At 37.1% G+C, this 24,227-nt stretch overlaps 1 protein-coding gene and 1 long non-coding RNA gene across 3 annotated transcripts in view; one reads left to right on the top strand and one right to left on the bottom strand.

Annotated features, from left to right (window-relative positions):
- KATNAL2 (katanin catalytic subunit A1 like 2) overlaps nucleotides 1-4,340 on the bottom strand; it is a 152,680-nt gene extending 148,340 nt beyond the window's left edge. Inside the window, exon 1 of one of the 2 annotated variants that reach the window (XM_007486637.2) lies at nucleotides 4,208-4,340. In XM_007486637.2, the coding sequence (XP_007486699.1) occupies nucleotides 4,208-4,258 (51 nt within the window). In that variant the 5' untranslated portion in view covers nucleotides 4,259-4,340. The remainder of the gene's footprint in view (nucleotides 1-4,207) is intronic. The other variant, XM_016431382.2, reaches the window with a different exon arrangement.
- LOC103106515 (uncharacterized) lies at nucleotides 4,183-23,447 on the top strand. The gene is made up of 2 exons (XR_001628528.2): nucleotides 4,183-4,321; nucleotides 22,335-23,447. It is a non-coding gene; the product is annotated as an uncharacterized LOC103106515 (long non-coding RNA).
- The last annotated feature ends 780 nt before the right edge of the window (nucleotides 23,448-24,227 follow it).

Below are 24,227 nucleotides of genomic sequence, written 5' to 3'. Positions count from 1 at the left end.
AAACTCCATCTCCTCTGGGAGGCAGTATTCTATCTGCACACTGTTTCCCTACGTCATTTGACTTAATTATTCAACTTACATTCAATTAATAAATCTCTTTTTTTTTAAGCTAGCTATTGGAGTCTGCCATTCCTGACAAGGGTGCCTGTCCAGATCCAGGATTTTACCTCAAAGATCCCCCAAAACACTACCAAATTCTTTCGATGACACAAATATGGTACTGCTGATACCTAAGCCAAGAAGACCAAAAACAGAAAGAAAATTACAGACCTATTTCCTTGATGAACATTGATGTAAGAATCTTAAATAAAATATTAGCAAAGAGAGACTACAGTAATATATCACAAGGATTGTTCAGTATGACCAGGTGGGATTTCTACCAGGAATGAAAGGCTAGTTTAATATTAGGAAAATGATCAGCATAATTGATCATATCAATAATCAAATTAATAGAGATCACATTATCTCAATCAATACAGAAAAAGTCTTTGACAAAATACAACACTCATTTCTACTGAAAACACTAGAAAACCTTGACAGGAATAAAGGGATCTTTCCTTAAAATAATAAGTAGAATTTATTTAAAACCATCAGCAAATATAATTTGCAATGGGGATAAGTTCTCAACAAGATCAATAGTAAAGCAAGGATACCCATTATCATCAGTATTATTTAATATTGTACTCAAAATACTAGTTTTTGCAATTAGAAGAAAAAGAAATTGAAGAAATTAAAGTAGGCAATAACTAAACTATCACTCTTTGCGGATGGTATACTTAGGGAATCCTGGAAAATCAACTAAAAAACTAGTTGAAATAATTAATAACTTCAGAAAAGTTGCAAGATACAGAAAAAAAGTAAAGTTTCCATATAACTTGTCTTTGAATAGTTAATTTAAAAAAACATTTCTTTTTTGGTTCAGTTGAAAATATTTAATAATATTTCTTCTAGCCTCTAAAACCTTTTCCAAATTTTTCTCTGAAGAAAAACTGACAGAAGGTCATAAACAAAGGTTTAAATACTGTAATGGAATTAAGGGTTATAACCAAACTGACACTACCTATGACCTCTTTTTCACAAAAGAAGCACTTTCTAAACCTTATCACTACAATCTTCCCGATTCCCCATGGTCAACCCAGAGAATAACTATTATTAGCCCCATTTTGCAGTTGAGGGAGTGAGGCAGACAGGGGTTAAATGACTTGTCCAGAATCATACAATTAGTAAATGTTTGAGGGTGTATTTGAACACGGATCTTCCTAACCTGTTTCTAGGCTCAATATTCTATCCATTTATTGTGTATCTTACAGCCTAGGATTCAAAGAATTTTTTTTCCCGTTTTTAATTGAATTTTTTGTTTTTGCAATTTTAAGTTGAAGATTAAGTAACTACAGTTCTAGAGTATTAACCCCAAACTGAATATTAACATATTGTGACCTTTTCCTTATTCAAGATTCTTCTAATGTTACCTCAAATTGCCTTGGGGTAGAGAAATGGGGGAGAGGAGGTTGGTTTAGGAGACATAACTAGCAATTTGGACAGTTCTCTCTCCAAGTTATAAATGCTTAGATTTAGAATAATGTTAAAGAATAATTTCTGGCAAATTTGTGCCTGAAATCTACAGTATTAAGACTGTTCTTGTCAATAATAGTTGTCTTTCACAATCACACATATGTAGGCACATAGACATTTTGAAATTATATTTTGAAGAGGTATAAGAATGGACTAAACATGAAACTTCCATCCTGACTTTCATGAAGGCAAGGCACTTCTCCTTGGTAGGTCATTGCTTAATTAGAGTTACTAAGTCTTTTTATAGTAGGAGAGTCTAAATTTGAATTCAAGTCTTCCTGACTCTAGGCCCAGAGTTATATCCACTCTACCACCTCGCTGCATTCTATTGATAAGTTCAAATTGGAAGCTTTTAAAGATCATTTATTTCACTGCCTTTCTAGCTTATTTTTTATTTTAAGTTTCCTGATCTGAAAACTGGAATTATCTTAGCTATAAAATAAGGGATTGGACTAAATGGTCTTTTTTTCCAATTTTTGTTTTTTAATTTTTTTCTGGGTTATACATGTATCATCATGCAAAACACATTTCCATATTATTCATTTTTGGAAGTGAATCTTATGAAACTGAAACCCCCAAACATATACCCAAATAAACAAGTGATAAATCATATGTTTTCATCTGCATTTCTACCCCATCCATTTTTTCTCTAGTTGTGGATAGCATTCTTTCTCATAAGTCTCTTGAAACTGTCCTGGATCATTATATTGCAGTAGTAGCAAAGTCTATCACATTTGATAATTCCACAATATTTTAGTTACTGTGTATAATGTTCTCCTAGTTCTACTTATTTCACTCAGTATCAGTTCATCTAGGTCTTTCCAGTTCTTTCTGAAATCATCCTGCTTATCATTCCTTATAGCACAATAGTATTCCATCACAATCATATATCAAAACTTGCTTAGACATTCTCCAACTGAGAGGCATCCCTTTAGTTTCCAATTCTTTGCTACCACAAAAAGTGCAGCTATAAATATTTTTATACAAAAAAGGCCTTTCCCATTTTTAAAAATTCTCATTGGGATACAGACCTAGTAGTGGTTATTACTGGATTAAAGGACATGCATTTTTTAAAAGCCCTTTTGGCAGAATTCCAAATTGCCCCAGATGGGTCCAATCAATTCACAGCAATTGTGAATTGCTGTGATGCTACTAGCAATGCATGTGTCCCAATTTTCCCACATTCCCTCCAACATTTATTATTTCCCTTTACTGTTACATTGGACAATTTGATAGGTGTGAGGTGATACCTCAAAGTTGTTGTAATTTGCATTTCTCTAATCAAAAGGGATTTAGACATTTTTTCAAAGGATTATCAATAGCTTTGATTTCTTCATCTGAAAACTTATTTATCCTTTGACCATTTATTAATTAGGGAATGACTTGGATTCTTACAAATTTGACTTCGTTTTTTATATATATTTGAGAAATGAGACCTTTATCAGAGAAATTTATTATATTTTTTTTACCAGTTTGTTGCTTCCCTTCTTGGTTGCATTGGTTTTGTTTGCACAAATCCTTTTTAATTTAATGTAATCGAAATTATTCATTTTAGGTCTTGTTTCTTTATCTCATTTGGTCATAACTAAATGATCTTTAAAGGTCTAACATTCCATAATTCTAATATTTCTGAGCTTTTATTGAGTGCCCATCATATATATATGCCTAAAATTGTTCAAGAGTTTATGGAGGAATACAAAAGAAAACTAAGGCACCACTTGTTCGGGAAGATTTCTCACATCAAAGAAATTATGAAGTGTACAATATAAGGCATTAATAATATACTATAAATGTTATAGGAATTCAGAGAAGAACTAACATTTGGTATAGTGTTTCACACCATTCAGCCTCAACTGGATCTCCAGTTTACATAGTTAAACCAGTACTGGTAGTATGATTAATTCCCATTTTACAGAAGATTTGGAAGCTCAGAGACTTAGTGACCTTCCCAGGATCACACACCTGTTGAGGTGTTCTTGGAACACACTAGGTCTTCCTGACTCCTGATTCCACACTCAAAATTACTAGCAAACACCAAACTCCCAATGGAATGGCTGCATAGAAAAGGGGAGGTTGAGTTGGGGGTCTTGAAGGAGGAAGAGGTTTTAGCAAAGCTGAGTGAGTGGAGTGGGCAGGGGGTAGACATTCCAGGTTGGTTGAAGAGCAGAAACAAGGGCACGAAGGCTGGAGTCTTTTAAGAGGCACAGTACAGCGATAGCAATGGGACTAACTGGGACCGTGGGAGGGGTAAAGTTGGGGCCAGAGCATTAGAGGATGTAAAAGTTTACAGGGCTCCCCCAGGTGCAAGTTTCCTCCACCAGCACAACAGTCTACGGCCAGACACTCCTCCAGGGGCTCCCCTAAGCACAGATGCCACCAGGTCCTGCTCAGCCACCTCAGCAACTCTCATCGACCGCCCTCTCCATCAGGAATCCCCACCGAAATTCTCTCCACGCCTGCGCACATACCACAGCCCTCCTTAGGGGCCTTAGCTGCGCTTGCGCTGCTATGGCTCATGTCCAGTTGTCACTATAGCAACGGGTGACTCTCCCGACCTGCCTCCTCTCTGGCGTGTGGGAAAGAGAAGCTAGGAGTGTTCAGAATCAGCCACATCTTTCTGTCAGCTATTACTCACCGCTTCTCGTGCCTGGTGTGTGACTTTCAGAGTCTGGTAGGAAAGCTCCATTAAGCGCTGTATTATGGGCAGGAGGAAGGAGAAAAGAAAACTGACCCTCACCCGACCACCCCAGTAGGTACTATAGTCACGGCTCGTGAAACCTAGTGATTATTTACCCCGCCTACTTCGGGATAGGGCAGGACCTAAGAAAAATGACCAATCATCAGCCAGAATTGAACTAGGGTTCCTGTCAATCATTGTATAGACAGGCCGATCGGCGGTCAGAGCGAGTTGCTGGATAGCCAATCATATTTCAGTTTGTCTTGCTTCTGGCCAATCGTAGTTTGAAAAGGGCAGCGGGCAGAATGATTGGCAAAACTGGATTAGTGGGTTTCCCTTTTAGTTTTAGGGCGGCTTCTTTTTTCCCCTTTGATTCTTGCGTGGTCTGTGTCCCCTCCTCTTTAAATTCTGTAGACCTGTTGCTTACTTCACACTTATCTTCAGTATGGAGGTTGAAGTACATTCTTCCGTCCCCCTGCGATTGAAAGGGATCTGTCTGTTGAGAACAGGACAATGTTTACATATTCATTGGCTCTCTCCATCCTGGCATTACCTAATCTGCTCATCTCATGTTAGTCTACTCCACCACCCACAACCTCTCATTGGTTCCAACCTTCAACTAAACTGGACAGTGGCTTTGCTGCCATATTGATCAATACCTGGATTGCCTGTTGCAACCTCCTTTAGGAAGTCTTCTCACTAATCCTTTCTTTCCATACTCACATTGTGCTGTGCTTTATACCATTCTGATGCCCTTCTTGTATAACTATACATTTATAGCTATCTTAAGATAGACATTATCATAGCTAAACTTTCTGCATCACCTAGCATCTAGCACTATGTAAAAATGAATGTTGCTGATGGATTGATCCTTGAAAAAAAACATGACCATCTCCAAAGGAATAAGAAATTTCTTATTCTGAGACTATCCTGGAAATTGTCCCTTGATCCTAACAAATGAAAAGAATGATTTTTATATGTTAATAGATTCAGGATTTCATCTATGTGGGTAATCTCTTTACCCTTCCCATGGTATCCTATCTATATCTTCTAATTCTGTGCAATTCTTCTCTGTGTTCTGACAAAAATTGTTCCTAAAATATTTACTCCATGGGCTAGAGGCCTTTCTCTAGATGATTTTAATATGTTAGGGTTCTTAGTGTATTTTTCATTGTTTATGACAGATACATAATCAGTCTTCCTCCTTTACTAGTGATATGTTGTATCATTGTGTATTGTGAATTTTAAAAGTCTCCATCTTGGTCTAGCACCCAAAAATTGTGCACACCCACACTACACGGGCATGTGCTAGTCAATGACAAATCAGAAATAACTAACTGCCCACCTGGGCTGTCCTAAGCCAAGCTAGAGCCAACCATTGGATTTGTGAGACACAGGAAGTGAGGTAGGGAACAGCCTCTGGAATTCGCTCACTTCCTGGGGAGAGAGCTAGAGGGGAGGAGTTGGTGTTAGGAGCTTGGAGAGGGAGGACACCCGCAGACAGCTTTCCTTCAGATCGGTCACGTGAGTTAAGGACTGATTCTTTCCACCTGGGCCTTTGGGCCTAAAACTCCCTCTGCCTTGGTCAGAGGTTGAGTAGCCCCTTTCCCTTTTCTCTTCTCTCCTTCTCTCCCTCTCCTTTCTCTACTTCCAGTGTGATTAAACCTCCATAAACTCCATTCTGACTTGAGTGTTTCATTTTAGGAATTTCATAAGTAAATTCCTTGGCGGCCATTGTTCAATATTAAAAAAATCCTGTAGCCACAATTTTAGCCATTACAATATTATAACCTCTCCCAGAAACCTAAAATTTCTACATTTACAGTATATTACCACATATATAACATATGCACATTATGTAAAATATACATATGTTAAATATATTACACATTGTATATTTACAATATAAGCACTATCATCTATGTTATGTAATTGTCATAAAAATAATTATATTTTATCTAATATAATAGATAGGATATATAATTACAGTGTAAGTCATACAGTTTTACAATCTCAAAATCTAATCCTCTTACACTCACAATTATGTTAGATAATATCTCTTATTATAATTATATATTATATAGATTAATATGTTTTAAGTTTATAAAATTAATTATATATAATAGTTGTGTGTTACATCACATACATTTTTGGTGAAGTCTTTTATATTGCTTCCTAGACAGGTCATCATGCTGTTTATTTTGTTTTTCTTCTCCTCCAAGGTCTATAAAGATATAAAACCTGAAACTATTATTCAACCAATAATATATCATACAATGAGCTTTTTACATAATCTTTCTTACCAGTGTCCAATAAATATTTGTTCAATTCCTCTTTTATTATCAAGAACTTGACATGCATTGATAAACATTGACAAATATTGACAAGCATTAACAAACCCGAATGTTGTTCTAGTCAGAGAACAAAAATGAGTACATGTGAAATTATATATTTCTACCACATACAGCTTGTTGTTTTTTTTTCTCAATATATTTCAAATTTAACATGTTATTTCAAATATTTTTATCTGGATTGTCTCTGTCCCCCACCCCCCTTTTGAAATTTCCTACGCTTTCTCCTGAATATTTAAAAATAATTCATTTACATTTTTTCTTTTTCTTCCTTTTTTTGATATTGATTACCCCTCTCATTCCCTCTTTTAACTGCTCTCAAAAATAAAAAAAAAACCTTCGTTGAAACAAATAGTATCAAAAACAAAAAGAATGGCGTGTTAGCAATGTTTGAAAATCTGTGTCTTGTCCTATACTTCTACGCCACTAGTTTTATGACAAGAGATGGGAATATAATGTCAGTTTTCTAGACTCTGGATTGATTGAATGAATCATTTGTGGTTCTGAAGTCTTTCACAATTATTTTTCTTTATGATGTGGTAGGCACTGAATATTAATTTTCTTCTAATTCTGCTTATTTTATCCTGAATCAAATCACCCAAGCCATTTCAGGTTACTCTAATCCAACCTTTTTGACATTTTTCTCATGGCAAATAATATTCTCTTACATTAATAATCTGTTAAGGTACTATTCAGTTTTCTAGGTACATACGTTATTACTAGTTCTTTACTACAAAAAGATGCTTTTATTAGTCAACAAGTGTTTATTAAGTGTTGACCGTATTCCAGGTACTGTGCTAAGCTCTGGGGATGAAAAAAAAGGTTAAAACACCCATTTCTGCCATCAAGGAACTCACATTCTAATGAGACAACATGTAAGCAACTACATACAAACAATATATTGGATGTGTGTGTGTGTATGTGTGTATACACACACACATATATATATTAGAATGAAATCTCAAAGGAAGATATTAGGTGGAGGATGCAGTGGGAAAAGGAGAGGAAGGCTAGTATGAATAGGTAACTGAATATAGGAAGAGAAAAGGTTATGAAAAGCTTTAAAAGCCAAAAAAGATTTTACATTTGATCTTGGAATAAACAGGGAGCCTACTAGAGATTATTATTGAGTGTGTTTTTGGAAAGGGAGTGGTGGAGGGGTGGAGTAGGATAAGATATACTCAGACTTATGCTTTAGGGACTTTGCTTTGGCAATTAATGGATTGAAGTGGGAAGGAGGGATACCTAGTGCACTAATTTAGATGTAAGGTGATAAAGAGTTTTTTGGTTCATATGAGGTGAGAGTGAATAGAAGGGGGCATGTTTGAGAAATGTTATGAAGGTAGAAACTATAAAATCTGGGAGTACATTGGATTATGTGTAAAAGGATTAGAGGATGATTCTGAGGTTGCAAGAATAGAAGAATATGGTGATGTCTTCAACAGTAATAGGAGAGTTTGGAAAAGAAGAGAATTTGAGGGTAAAGAAAAGAAGTTCTTTTTTAGATGGGTAGAATTTGAGATTACTCTGAAACCTACCATTTGGGATGTCCAAGAGGTGGTTAGAAATGCAAGAATGCTAATCAAGAGAAGTATGGGGAGGAAAAATAGATTTGTGAATCAAATGCATAGAGTTGAAAATTGGAACAACCTGGAGCTAATGAGATCTCCAAAATGAGCTAGGAGAGAGGGAAAGGAGAAGAGAGTCCCAGGAAAGAGTGCTGGAGGACATCCACAGTAAATGTGTGTGACTTGGAGGAAGAATCAACAAAGGAACCTCAGGAGGGGCAGTTAGACTGGTAGGAGAACAAGGGGAAAAGCGTACAAAAAACTAGAAAGACACAAATATCTAGGAGAAGAAAGTTATCATCAGAGTTACAGATCAGAAAGAAATATCAAGAATGACGATTGACGAATGTAGTGGACTTCTCTACTAGCAGCAATACAATGATCCAGGTCAATTCTGAGGGACTTATGAGAAGGGATGCTATCCACATCCAGAGAAAGAACTGTGGAAGTAGAAACACAGAAGAAAAACAACTGCTTGATTACATCAGTGGATGGGGATATGTTTGGCGATGCAGACTAAACAATCACCCTAGGGCAAATATCAATAATATGGAAATAGGTCTTGATCAATGACACATGGAAGGAAATTTGGCAATGTAAAAGCAAAAAACAAAAACTCATGTTTAAAAAGACACAGAAGAGAAGGAATGCCAGAGGGAAACAAACAAATGGGACAGTTTGGAACTAAATCTATTGTTTACTTTCTAAAAAAAACAAACATAATAAAAATTTGTCATTTCATATAGAATCCTCATTTTTCTATACTTTGTATATGATTTAGGGCTCAAAGCCTATTTTCATGAAACTCTCCTTATTAATAGAGATTATGTATTCAATGTTTCCCCTCTGGCTGAAGGATAGAGTTGGGAAGAACTGAGAAGACTCCTGGTCTTTTGATCCATCTTTAAGAAAGGAGACATATGGTTCTAGTTAGAGTTGTATAGTCAACTTCTTCCCAGAGTCTTTTTCTCCATTCAGAGAGCTCTTCCTATAGAAAATCTGCTACTCTGTGTATTCCCTCTCTAAAATCTCTTCTTCCAAACTGTCACCAACTCTGCCTCTCAAGGTAGGGAGGAGAAAGGGAGAGAACACATCAATCTTAATTCAAATGAGGAATGAATTACATCACATGGAAACATTCATATTTTCCAATGTTCCAAAGAACAAGAAAAAGATACATTTTTTAAAAGAAAGCATTGCTTTTTTTTCTTTCCTAAAAGTGAAGGAAGTACATTTTTTCAACTCTTTAGTAGGGTCAATATAATTATCCTGCATTCTATTTCTTTTTCTTAACTTTTTAATATTCATTGTATTGATTTCCTGGTTCTGCTTATTTCATTACATCCTTTCATATAACCCATCTTTCTCTGAATTTTCCATATTTGACATTTGGGGTTGGTAGAAAATTTTCAGTTATTAGAACCAGTTTTATGTACCAGTGTTTTAGCCATTCCTCCATTGATGGGCATCTATTTGGTGTTCAGGTCTTTGCCACCACAAAAATGCTTCTGTACTTAGGTGAATATCAGTTAGAATGATTGGAAAGTAATTTATCAGAATTAGTCAATGGATTGAGAGGCCAACAATATGCAAACTTTGTCAGTTTTCTTTAAGAGTTGCTAATGACCAATTTTACATTTCACAATAACAAGCAGGCTTCTTCAGGTGTCTATATCTGTCTGACTCTTTTCTGGTGACTATCCCTTTGGGCCTCTCTGCTTACGTGCTGATATCACTGCAACTTTTCTAGTTTTCCAAGCTTCCTTCAGGACCCAGATCAAATCCCACCTTTTGCTTGAAGCCTGTGCTAGACTGATCCCTGTGTCTTCCATGGTGCCTTCCCTCCAAGATTTACTTTCATTTACACTTTCATTGACACACACACATACACACAAATATATAGTAAATGGGGCAAAATCTGTGTCCTCATAAAAAGTGCTAAGAACCTAGATGGAAGTTAGTACTTTCCCTTCCTTTTAGATCACCCCACCTCCATGGCCTTTCATATTTCAAAGGCCTTGAGGGGTAGAGTAGCTCACAATGCATCAAATCTTGTAATCTACAAACCAGTAATCAAAGATGCCTAAGATGAGGCCTTCTGACCAGAACAAAAGGTGGGAGGTGGGAGGAGGGAAAAGTGTCTTTCATTGGAAGATCCTATAACAGTGATGGCGAACCTATGGCATGGTTTACCAAACAGGACATGCAGAGAACTCTCTCTGTGGATATTATGAATTTATATTCATTACCTAAAATGTGGTTTGCAGTATAAAGATAAAATTACCTGTTAAGACTTCATTTTAGTTTATATTTAGGATACCTTTTTACTCCACCCCCACTCTTACTCCCCAGTCGAGAGAATCCTTAGATTAGGAGCAAATAGAATTGTCCCTTCGGTAGCCTTGTTGAGTAGCCTCTTTCAAAAGGTTAGGTTCACTGAACTGACCCTGGACAAATCACAAGATTAGGTGAAGATTAGGGATAGGTAGAGGGACAACAGCCTCTGTTACCTCAGCTGAGGGATACCTGGAAATAAGCCACTGTGCTCAACATACAAAATAAATAATAGAATTTTTTTTTCATAAGAAACGACTAGCCACTGATGGAATTTGGACAACTTTCTTTTAGAAAAGTATGTTTGATGTTTTTTAAATGCATAAAAGAGGTAAAAACCTTAAGATTGTTGCACATCTCTTATTATTAAATGATTTGGAGCATTCACTTATGTGATTATAAAAAGTTTGCAATTTTTTTGACAATTATTTTTTATAACCTTTGAGTACTTGTCGATTGGGGAATGGCTTTTGGTCACGTGTGTTTATGTGTGTGCATGTTAGCTGACTATATTTCTTTATCATACTTGAGGTATATTCCTAGCAGTGGATCATAGGCTATGTACATTCCAGTCTTCTTTTAAAAAATTTATAACTATAACCCTAAATTGCTTTCAAAACTAGTTACACTATTTCAGAGTTCCAGCAACTAAAAAAAACAACAACATAGTTCCACCAATAATGTATTAGTGTGGTACAGCTAGGGGCTCAGTTAGTAGAGAGCCAGGCCTACAGACCAGTTGCCTAACCCTTACCACTCTTCTGCCTTGGAACCAATGCCTAGAATTGATTATAAGAGAGTAGATAAAGAAAAAATAATATATTCATGTACCTGTCTTACCACATCTTATTTACTTCCAACATTGTCTATTTCTATCTGCCCGTCAATATGCTGGTTGTGGGTTGTAACCTCAAAGCTTTTTAAAATTTTACCTTTTCCTTACTATTAGTGATTGGGATTAATCTTTCCTATAGTTGTTAGTAACTTGCTATTCTTCTTTTGAGAACTATTTGTTTCTGTCTTTTGACCACTTATGTAGTGGAGTCTTATATATTTGTCTGTTTCCTGTGTATTGTCAACATTAGACCTAGTGAATAGGTTTTAAGATAGTATTTGGTTCTACAAAATCAGATGTTTTCTGTAGCCAATAATAAGCTCAACGAGATCATGAAGCTTTGTACATTTTTAATCAAATTTTTCCAAAAAGCAGGCACCTGCCTTCTTTCCCTCCCATCCCAATACCTCCTCCTCATTTGAGAACCAAACAAATAAAAAAAAAACTGTAACAAATATGTACAGTCAAACAAAACAAATTAGCTACATCCAAAAAAGTACATCTCGTTCTGTACCCTGAGCCCTTCATTCTCTATCAGGAGATATGAAATGACAGACTGGAAATAATCAAAAGCCAAAAAAAGAAAAAGGATGTCAGGAGAAATATCAACAATTATGGATATATGTGGAAGATACCACTCGGATGACTGAAAGTGAAAAAGAATTAAGAAGTGTCTTGACAAGAATGAAAGAGAGTGTAAAAGTTGGCCTGAAGCTTAACATAAAAAGATTAAAATCTTGGCAACTGGTCCTATCACTTTCTGGCAAATACAGGGAAAAAATGTGGAAGTGGAGCTCAAAGATCACTGGAGATGGTGACTGCAGTCATGAAATTAAAATACTTTTGATCCTTGGAAGGAAAGCTATGAAATCTGGACAGCATACTAAAAAGCAGAGATATCACCTTACTGACAAAAGTCCATATATTCAAAAGTTGGATTATAAGGAAAGCTGAGCATTGCACAATCAACCCTTTCGAATTGTGGCACTGGAGAAGACTTTTGAGAAGACAGCAAGATCAAAACAGTCAGTACATGAATTAATTCAGAAGCTAAATACTTTGGCCATATTATGAGAAGACAGGATTCAATGGAAAAGACTGTGATGCTGGGAAAGATTAAAGGCAAAAGAAGGGGATGGAGAGGCTGAGATGCATAGTGTCATAGAAACAATGAATCTTTGGAAGATAGTGAAGGATAAAAGGCCCTGCTGTGCTCTGGTTCATGGGGTCATGAACACCTTCAGTGTCCTTTGGGGGTGTGAACTTTTTTTTCTAGTAAGTGACTTGTGAACTCTCTTAGTGACTTGCAAAGAGTTAAGTAGGGGTGCTTTTAGTTCTTGACTGATTAACTCAAAGTAGACAAAGGGAATAAAAAAAATCCTTTCATAGTATTCAGGTTGTCTGGTAATTTTTTTAACCCTTCCCTCATGTCTTAGAATCAATGCTGTGTACTGATTCTAAGTCAGAAGAGTAGTAAGGAATAGGCAATGGAGGTCATGTGACTTTCCGAGGGTCACACAACTAGGAAGGGTCTGAGGTATTGGGAATATTATGGATTTAGAGGGTTTTTTCTTTTTCTTTTTTCTTTAATTTTTAATTGAAAAATGTATTTAATTCATTAATTTAGAATATTTTTCCATGGTTACATAATTTATGTTCTTGCCCTCCCCTTCTTCCACCCCCAACCCCAGTAGCTGACACATAATTCTCCTGGGTTTTACATGTATCATTGATCAAGACCTATTTCTCTATTATTGATAATTGCACTAGTTTGATCTACATTGAGTCTACATTCCCAATCATATCCCCATCAACCCATGTGATCAAGCAGTTGTTTTATCCCACAGTTCTTTCTCTGGATGTGAATAGCATTCTTTCTCATAAGTCCCTCAGAATTGTCCTGGATCATTGCATTGCTGCTAGAAGAGAAGTCCATTACATTCAATTATACCACAGTGTATCAGTCTCTGTGTATAATGTTCTCCTGGATCTGCTCCTTTTACTCTGCACCAATTCCTGGAGGTCATTCCAGTTGTAAGGGGAAATTTTAGGGTTGTGACTTAATCTAAATTTAATTGGTCACCAGGGAAGGAATCCCAAATAAAATACCCAAGTCAGTTTGGAAATGTAATGATGGTTTCATTAATATAGAGGGAAGAAATTAAGGAGAAGAGAGAGGGAAAGGGTATAGGATTTCTCCCACCTGGCCTGTGCCAGGGAGAGTTTAAAGACTTCCACCACAAGGTCTTTTCAGAAGATTACAGGCTTTCCTAAGAGGATACTGTTTTTAGAAGGTAAAGGAAAAAAGAATCAGCCTAAACTCTGACAGAGCTCAGAGAAGAAGCCTCACCTGAACTAGGTTACTAAGCTTCCCCAGTAGTGTATCAAGGACTCTCACCACCAAACCCGGACAATAGCTTCCTCCACGTCAAGATGCCAAGACGCTCAGCATGCTGCCGCCAGAGGCACCTCTCTGCAAAAAGAGACTGAGAGAGGAAGTGACGCCAAATATATAGACCATTTTTACATCACTTCCCTGCATCTCACATGTACCAACGGTAGCTTAAGCTTGACTTAGGACAGCCCAGGGGCCTATCAGTTGTTTCTGATTTATCATTTGCTAGCACATATCTGTCATAGGTCATCCTTCTCAATACTTAATCCTTAAGTAGGGGTGTAGACATTCCTCTTTTATTAGAGTAAGCAGGGTGGAGTAAATCTAAAATTCACACAGTTCACATGGAATTCCTCCAGTTCATTATTCCTTTCTGCACAATAGTATTCCATCACCAACAGATACCACAATTTGTTTAGCCATTCCCCAATTGAAGGGCATCCCCTCATTTTCCAGTTTTTGGCCACCACAAAGAGCGTAGCTATGAATATTCTTGTACAAGTCATTTTCCTTATAATCTCTTTGACATATAAACTCAGCAGTGGTATGGCTGGATCAAATGGCAGACAGTCTTTTAAAGCCCTTTGGGCATAGGCCCAAATAACCATCCAGAATGGTTGGATCAACTCACAACTCTACCAGCAATGTCCCAATTTTGCCACATCCCCTCCAATATTCATTACTTTCCTTTGCTGTCATTTTAGTTAATCTGCTAGGTGTAAGGTGGTACCTCAGAATTGTTTTGATTTGCATTTCTCTAATTATAAGAGATTTAGAACACTTTTTCATGTGCTTATTGATAGTTTTGATTTCTTTACCTAAAAATTGCCTATTTATGTCCCTTGCCCATTTATCCATTGGGGAATGTCTTGATTTTTTGGTACAATTTATTTAGCTCCTTATATATTTGAGTAATTATTGATTTTACATTTTGTGATTTTTTTCTAGCTCTTGCTTAGTTTTAAAGTCTTTCCTTTCCCAAAGATCTGAGCAGTATACTATTCTGTGTTCACCTAATTTGCTTATAGTTTCCTTCTTTATATTCAGGTCATTCACCCATTCTGAGTTTATCATGGTGTAAGGTGTAAGATGTTGATCCAAACCTTATCTCTCCCATACTGTCTTCCAGTTTTCCCAGCAGTTTTTGTCAAATAGTGGGGTTTTGTCCCAAAAGCTGGGGTCTGAGTTGTTACAAGGGAATCACTTTAAAAGACTGATATATATTAATTTAAGGTCGCCAAGGAATCAGCAATGTAATTCCTAAATGAAAACTTAAGTCAGCCGTCAATCTTTTATGGAGTTTAATTACAATAGGAGGAAGTAATTAGAGATAGAGAGAGAGAAAAGGGAGAGAAGGAATAGGGCTTAAATACCCCTTCTGTTTAGGCTGGGCCAAAAGGCCCAAGCCCTTAGATAGCTGGGGCAAAGAAAAGAGATCAGTCCCTATTACTCACGTGACCAAAATGGAGAAACAGTCTCAGAGGCCCCCACCTTCAGCTTCCTTCAGCGCAAGCTTCTCAGAGCCCACACAAACCACACCAACCAACTACTCAACCCCCCTTGGAGTCTTCAGACCCCCTATCTTTAAGGAAACCCTCCAAGTTGCCTCCCCTCAGTCCTCACATCTACCAATCACTGTTCATCAATTTCCCTGTGCCAATGGAGGCTCTAGCTTAACCCAGGACCGCCCAGAGGTTTCTGGCTTTTGCACATGTCTGTTGAAGGTCATAATTTCAAATGATTAAATCTTTGCTCCTTTGCTACAGCCCTTTCTAAATCCTGTTAACCTGAGTAGGGTAGAGATTGGAATAATTAAATTTTGATCTAGGCTGCAGCCCTTACTCAATCCTGTTAGGACTGAATAGGGTGGAGATTTATTCCAAGTATCTCCATTGTATCAATTCTAAAATCAATCATGACTCAAAGAAATTCCTGTTCTATGCTTAAGCATAGGTCAAAGTCCTTTCCATTGCTCAGCAAAAGGTTTCTGTCCTAAAGTAATCTTAAGAAGGGAAGAGAAGGAACCTCCCATGCCAATGGGGTTCCCATTCCAATAGACTATCAGTAAGAAATTTTCCAAGTATGAAATATCCCAATGGTGAAATTTCCAACATTTATAAGTCTAAGGAAATTTGAGGTTTACAGAGTTCACCCCAAGCCTATTCCACTGATCCTCCCTTTGGTTTCTTAGCCAGTAATATATTGTTTTTATGACCACTGCTTTATAGTACAGTTTCAGATCTGGTCCTGCTAGGCCACCTTCCTTCACATTTTTTTTCATTGTTTCCCTTGATAGTTTTGATCTTTTGTTTTTCTAAATGAACTTCATTATAGCTTTTTCTAATTCGGTAAAAAGTTTCTTGGTAGTTTGATAGGTATGGCACTAAATAAGCAAATTAATTTGGGTAGGATTGTCATTTTTATTATGTTAGCTTGTCCTACCCATGAGCAATGAATGTTTTTCCAATTGTTTAGTTCTAGTTTTAATTGTGTGGAAAGTGTTTTGGAGTTGTGTTTGTATAAATCCTGTGTTTGCCTTGGCAGATAGATTCCTAAGTATTTTATAGGGTGATTTTCAGTGGAATTTCTCTTTCTAACTCCTGCTGTCTGGATGTGTTGGAAATATATAGAAATGCTGATTTATGTGGGTTTATTTTGTAACCTGCAACTTTGCTAAAGTTGTTGATTATTTCCACTAGCTTTTTAGTTGATTCTTTAAGTAGACCATCATATCATCTGCAAAGAGTGATAGCTTAGTTTCCTCATTGCCTATTTTTTAGTACCTTCAATTTCTTTATCTTCTCTAATTGCTATTGATAATGTTTCTAGTATAATATTAAGTAATAGTGGATTTGGAGTTTTAATTAAGAGATTGATGACTGAGGTCAGAAGGAGAGATGCTGCCAGACAACTGTCTGAAGCCCAGCTTAGAACTGTGAACAAAGGTTCCTGCTAGAATTCTGAGGTACTTAAAAGGGTTGGATTTGCCTCTGTGGATCTCTCAGGATCTTACCTTGGGTCCTAGAGACTGACATTTTCCTGGCTCTTCTTGGGATTCCTGTGAAAATTTGGGAAAGTGAGAACATGACAGTTTGGCAATGGCTGGAGTGAGGAGACTGATAGAAAGAAGAAAGAAGAACCTTTTCTCTGATCTTTGTAATACAGCAGAGTGAAGACAGGCTCTGGGCCTATCTAGGCCAGGAAGTTATCCCTGCCTCAACTAGACTCAACCTTGACTAGGCTGGCATTTCAGTAGTGACTGGAAGAACATTTGGAGATAGCATTCTTAAGAATTATATATTTTCATAAAGATATTCGAAATGGGTTTATATAGATAGAAACTTGGTTTATTTAGAGTTAAGGAGAGAGAGAGTGGGTCTGGGATTCCCAGACGGAAGTGGTTCTCGTGAGAGGACTTGAATTGGGTGTGCTTTGAGTTAGTACCCTTTTTAGACTTAGGGACCCCTATTCTTGATTCTTGTTACAACTTTCCTTATATTCCTTCAAACCTTTAAGATATGAAATAGAGGTTTACTTTGTACATCTGTCTCCTAGACTTTTTACTGCCAGAAAATTATACTAGGCCCAAAACCTATCAACTGCTCACCTCATCTTATAAGGCCTCAACTTCAGTAGATGGCCAGCTGGCCCTTTCCTTATCAACAACTTACAGAGACAAATAGTTAGTTTCTAATTATTCTTAACAGTCTGTGTTACAAAATATCCATAATAGTTAAATTTGAACCCAGGACCTTCTGTCTCTAGGCCTGGCTCTCAATCCACTGAGACACCTAGCTGCCTCCTTGACTAATAATTCTTAATTTTTTTCTTCTTAATCTATTTTCTAGGTCTATTGTTTTTGCTATGAGCTACCTATATTTTCTTCTATGGAGCTTCCTCGAACCCGCGAGAAGCCTCAAGATAGGAAGATAGAGGAAGGATAGAAGTTCTGTATGCCGCGAGGGGGATGGCAGAGCCAACTTAGAGATATGAGGTGGCAGGAATGAGTCAGAAATCTAGGCCTTATTAATTATCAAGGAGCCACAGCAGAAACTCCAATCAGTGGACTACTCAGAAGGCTTATACCTGTTCAGTGATCCAAATTTAATACCACACAGGTTGGAGACATGATAGAGAAAAGAAAGTGCCTGGCCGAAGGCCAGGTCCCAGGTGGGAGAGGTAGATCAGGAAAGGAATCAAAGATGGAGCTTGGCCAGAGGCCAAGCTCCAGAGGCCAAGCACCAGCAAGGACAGGCATCAGTGAGAGCTGAGATCCAAGTGAAAGAGAGGGAAGAGAGGCAGAGCTTGCTGTGGCCCGGTATTTAATCTCTTTGATATGCAAATATACACAATACATAGGGATGATTATCACTGGTCAATGACAAGGTATAGGTGTGGTTTCTCTTAGCCAGGTGAACACAAAGAAACCTGTTTTCCCGCCTAACCTGGGGGAAGCTGGGGTCAAGGGTCAGAGGCTCTCCTAGCCATGCGCAAGACTGAGCATGCTCTCTTCTAAGCCACTCTGTACATACTAACTGTTTCCCTTGCCCATAGCTAGGGGTGAACTGCTACATTCTACTTTTTCAGCTTTTAACTTTTTAAAAATATGTCTTGTCTCACAGTAATTGGCTTCTGCTCGATCCAGGCTAATTCCAAGGAATTTATTTCCTGGACAGACTTTTTTACCCCTTCTGCTAAGCTATTAATTTATTTTCCAGATCTTTCTTCCATAACTCTCAATTCTTTTCCCATTTTTCTCTCCCAAGTACTCCCATTTATTTTTTTTAATGTTTTAAATAATCATTTTTTTATTATTTAAAAAAGAAAAGGATTCAGGCTGGGGAACCTGCAGGCTTTTAGTACTCGGCAAGTGGTCTGATCAAGGAGAAATGATTTCACCGCTTCCAACTTCCTTTCACCCCCAACCTCCTCCAAATCTGAACTCTGCAAATTTCTAACAGTAACTGCTATAGGACTCAGCAGGTTTGGGAGACATTCTTCTGGTTCAGAGTGATATTTACTGTGGGATACTTGCCCTGGTTATTACTCTGCAGGCTTCAGTCTGAGCTAAGAAGCTGGACATAAAACCTTGTTCTGTTCCTGGGAAACAAGCCATCTGCTTGCTTCTGAACTTGCTCCTCTCTAGATACACAGCCTAGGAACTTCCATTGCTTCTTACCTAGAACACTACCACTAGGCATCTCCTAGATAGCACCCTTTCCTCTCAAGATGTTCCAGTACGGATGTGTGACCACCTCTTGTCCTGATGAATAGCTTTTCCCTTGTGCCAGAGTGCTGCCTGCATTCATAGCTACACCCCTTCCCCAAGGTCAGTAGACCTCTCTGTCTCCCTCTGTTGATCTGGGCTAGAAAAATGACTCACTGTGACTTTTTCTTAAATTTCTCCATCAGGATTTAATTTGGTGCATTTTCTAGATGTATCTGGAGGAATTTTTTGAGGGAAGAACAACACTACTCCTCCATCTTGGTTCTGAAGCTTTCCTGCAAGTGCCTTTCAAACAATTATATGACTGTAGAGATATGATGATATAGAGAATATCATATGTAAAAGTCTACCAGGTCCCTTCTCATAACTTCATCAGAGATATATTCCATATACGTACAAATTATTCTTTTAAAGATTTTATTGAGCTGGGAACATAGACATATGGGTCAGTGTTTACCAACATTTACTTTCCCAGCTTTTGTGGGTAATAATAAAAATTTTAATTTTCTTTTTCCAAAATACTTGTTAACTTTCCTTCTTCCAGATATTTTGAGAATTCATTCTTCCACATCTTTTAAATTATATTGGTTCCAGAAAATCCTTCCTCAGTGTACAGTTGACTTAATACAGCTTCTCTTCTTGTCTTTTTCTTCTTCAGTGCCATTTTTACCCCCTTATACAGCACATAGGGGACTGAGTTATTAGTCCAAATGTAATGGTTCCAGTATCATTGATGGAGAAGAGTTTATTACAAAAACATTCTCACATCTTTTCTGTTTTTCTTCTATTTTTAATGTCCTCTGCTCAGGTTCATCCTGAAATGATTCTTGGGATTATTTTTGTTGTTATTATTGTTGTGTTGAGTTGTTTAAGTCATGTAAGACTTGTGCTTACTTGTAAGCACTTACATGTAAGACATGTAAGACTCTGTGCAATCTGATTTGGGGTATTCTTGTCAGAGTTACTGAAGTGGTTTTCCATTTCCTTCTCCACCTTATTTTATAGATGAAGAAACTGAGGCTAATCAGGTTAAGTGATTTGCCCAGGGTCACACAGCTAGGATGTGTATGAGATGGTATTTGAACTCAGGTCTTCCTGACTTTAGGCCTAGGACTCCATGCATTGTGCCACGTGGCTGCCCTAGTTCTTGGGATAGTTTAACATATCCTGGGCCAATATTCCTATGGATTTGTTTTTCCCTTTACTTGTAAAGTGATACTGCCTACAAATTCCTCTAAATGAAATTACAAATAAGTTTACATTCAACACCAGTGTTGCTCTTGGCGGCTTTCTTTCTGGTTAAGAGCAAGTGCTTGTTTGCTACTGTGGTCTCTAGACTTATTTGATCTCATCATTGTGGCAGTTGGTTTACACTGGTTATACTATGTCAGGAAAAAGGCATGGTTTATTCTAAAGGCTTTTATTCATTTTTCTTTTTTTAATGTTAAGAACTTGGTTAGGTCAGGTTGGACTTTCCTCAAATGTGTGCCTGTCACTTGTTCTCATTTTTTTTGTTCTAATGTGGTATTGATTTTCATCTTTGTTTTAACAAATTGAAAGTCTTATTGTGCACAGATGACTGATTTAGAAATGGATTCTATGGTGTAAACCAGTTAAATGTGTAATTGGTCACATAACCAACAAGATGGAGGACTAGACCTTTTTTCCAGTCTTTATTAACTCTCCCCAAACCCCACACACTAAAGGACATATTGTGTACTATAGGTGGATATATTACAGCTGAATCCAAAAGGCTAGAAAGTAAGAAGCCCCACAAGATCTTGAGTGGGATAAAATAGGAACCCCCTACCCAAATTATAACTACAAACCTGGAGTCAGAGAGGGGACAGTATAAGAAGCACTGTTTATTCTTCCTCGTGAGAAATGAACAATTGCCCTACTGGCGATGCCAATGCATGAGTACAGTTACAAACAGTATATAGATTCTTGATGTAAGAACCCCCCAACCCTGTCCGATACCCCATTTTCTGGGGGCCAAACTTACAATCTAGGCACAAATTCAACACAAACAGAAAATAGCAATATACATAGTGTGAGCTCATCATGAGCTCCACCAGGGAGGAGTAACGTTATGGAGAGGTAGCCATGTCCTTGGGAGTGACTCCTCTGCCTCCTGCAGGTCTGAGGGGAGAAGGAGGTAGTAGAGCCTAATGGTTTTCATCCTTGAAATGAGATAAGAGGCCTTCTAACTCACTGGGACTGTGGCAATAACAAAATATCCTTAAGTGCTTATTCTGTAAGCCTAAACAGGCTTTCATTCCTAATGGGGGTATAAATGGATCTTGAGAAGAACAAATTAATTATATTTATTCCCCATAGTCTTATTAATTATTACTAGAGCCTCCTGGTCTTTAACACTTTTACTCAGCATCTTTTCCAACCAAACCCCATGCTCTAGCAAGATGCACAAACCAAACACTTTGAGACACAAAGATTCCTCTCCTGCTACCTGTGTATTTCATTCACTTTCCCAGCTCCTACTCTGTTGTAACAAAAAGCAAATACTCTAACTGCCTGACCATGTGAAGTAGTGGGTAGGAATGAGAGAAAGTAAATGGACTTGCCTTATTCCTAGGAACTCTTCCCCTAGCACCCACTCTGCCCTCTCTTAACCCTGCAAAAAGTACAAGATGCCAATTTATGTCAGAAAAAGAAAGGGTTAGAACCAGGAATGGAATTAGGTCAATGCTGGTGTGCCTGGCTGCACCAAGCCTGACGGAAAATAGACTAAAATCTATCCAAAGTTAGTCTCGAACCCCTTAAAAACTACTTAGGACAGGTACTAGTAAAGAGTATATTCCCCAACATAGAAGATGACTGAGTCATTTTTGCATCCCAACCCTGGGTACATACCCACCAAGAAAGGGGAAGTCAGAAATTGAGTAACAGGAGAATATAAGGGGAAAAAGGAGAAGAGAATTCAATTAAAAGCCTATAGCATGAGAAAATAAATCTATAGAGAGGATACTAACAATCAAAAGGAAGGATGAATGTTAAAACCTTGAAAAGGTTATAAACTTCTCCAAAGAAATATCACAAGGGAAAGAAAATTAAACCAATACCTAGTGAAACACAGAACTCTCAGAGATCCAAAGAGAACATGGAACCACAACAGATTGTTCTAGAATGGTTCAAAAAACAAGCAAAAACTGTAAGAAAAGAAATTAGAAGAATTTATGGCCTGCATTCAAGAATGTGCTAGAGCCAGCTCAAACTGTCTAAAGAGCCTATTATTAAATTTTGGAAATTGTGTTACAAATTAGGGATTAAACTATTGTGTTGATTGTCTAGACTTAAGAAAGTGTAAATGATGCATACTGAACTTAAAAATGTGTCATGTGTTTTTTTCCCCAGAGGTTGTTAAACATTCACCAGCATATCTCTTGCCTACACAGCAGCAATAATGAAAAGGAGAGAAAAACTGAAATCTACAGGAGTGAATCTCTCCATATAACTGAAAGAGGGAACAACAGATTTGGAATACAAACCTACTAGAATTAAGGACATTCTGGAAAAAAGTTAAACAAAAACAATAATGCTGAAAGATCACATGATCTCCATACAAATAAAAGCTATTGACCATGAAGAAAGTGTGCAGAAAGACAACTGAAGCACCAGAGGTCTCCCAAAGAACATAATGCATTGAAAAACCTATGCACCATAATGAACGAAGTAATATAAGGAGGTCTGAATATAAAAAGCAAAAAACTGATCAAAACAATTCATGATCATCTTCAGAAAAAATCTCCACACTTCTAACTACAAGACACCTAGTAGTTAAATATAACAATTTAAATTTCAAATGACATTCTGCAAGCAGCCAAGAGAAAGACAAGTAATATAATGGAAAGGAAATGTGCATAACAGACTATTCTGCATCCACTAGAAACAGCATATATTGATAAAAGCAAAGCACTTCAATATACACACCAAAACTACATTCTACAAACCTGAGCCTAATCAATGAAAAAGATGGACATTCAATAAAAGTAATACATTTGAGGCTTTCCTGAAAGGGAAAACAAACAAACAAACAAACAAACAAAAAAACCAAAAACTCCCAAAGAACAACAAAAAAGTGAAAATGTCTAAGAATAATTGACTTGGAAACATCTCAAACAGAAACACAAGAAAGGTAAATGAAATTACCAAAGAAAATATAAGTGCCTAATGAAATAAATTATCCTATTTCTAGAAATAGTTTAAAAAAAACAAACTAGAATAAGAAACTGACTTAGCAGGTGTTTATGCGTGTTAATTATTCAACATAATATATGTAATCTGTTTATTTTTTATCAGTTATTTAGCCTCTCCAGTGACTCCAATCTTCTTAAATAACATGTTGATAACACATACTTCATAGGCATTTATGGAATCTATAGACTTTGACCATTGTTATCTCATTGTGAATCACTTTTTCCAAGAGAGTTTCCACCATCCTCTGATTTTTCTACTTATGTCTTAAAGTCAGTGAACATTAGTATTTTCTAACTTAATCTGAAAAGTCTTATTCATAAAATATATTCCTTATCCACAGCAACATATGTTGGTATATCTTTTTTGTGGCACTTTAAAAAAATTGTAAAATGGTATTTGTCAGAATTAGCAATGAAATCATTCTTACTGTCCCTAAAATCAGCAATGAAGTGGAGCACTTCGTGCAACAATGATCCAGACACCCAGAAGTTCAAATTTGTAAGAATTTAAATTTAGGTTTCATGCTAAATATGAGAATTCTAAAGTAATATTGTGGTCACCAATATAAAAATATTACAGCATAAGTCAAAATTACTTTTAGAAGTTTTATTTACAAAGAGGTAGAAAGATAACTCTTTCTAGTGGGAAAATGTAGATAAAGAGATAGAAAGTACTGCGTAGCTACAAATACCCTTAGTTTAATCCAAATGTCTCCAGATCACAAATGCAAATCCAAAAGCAAATCTCACCAGAAAACAGTTGTAATTAGGAAGCCGAAATCTGAAGAACCAGGATAAGCAGAAGAATCTGCAGAGAACACCTTCAGTGCCCAGGAGCATAAGACCACCAAGAATATCACCAGAACCCATGCTGAAAGGAGTATCCCACCAAATCACCATTGAACACAGAGGGTCTCCTCACCAAAGAACCAAGGAAGAAATCATTCCACTCACCACCTCAAACCGATGCAGGATCTAGGGGAAAAGTCTCCTCCTCCAATCTGGCTCACCAACTCAGAGAAAAACTGAATCTTCGAGCTGGTCTTTTTAA

This window comes from Monodelphis domestica, chromosome 3 (assembly GCF_027887165.1).
Source record: "Monodelphis domestica isolate mMonDom1 chromosome 3, mMonDom1.pri, whole genome shotgun sequence".
Lineage (NCBI taxonomy): Eukaryota > Metazoa > Chordata > Mammalia > Didelphimorphia > Didelphidae > Monodelphis > Monodelphis domestica.
Note: the sequence above shows the minus strand (reverse complement) of the source record. Positions and strands in the feature narration are given on the sequence as shown.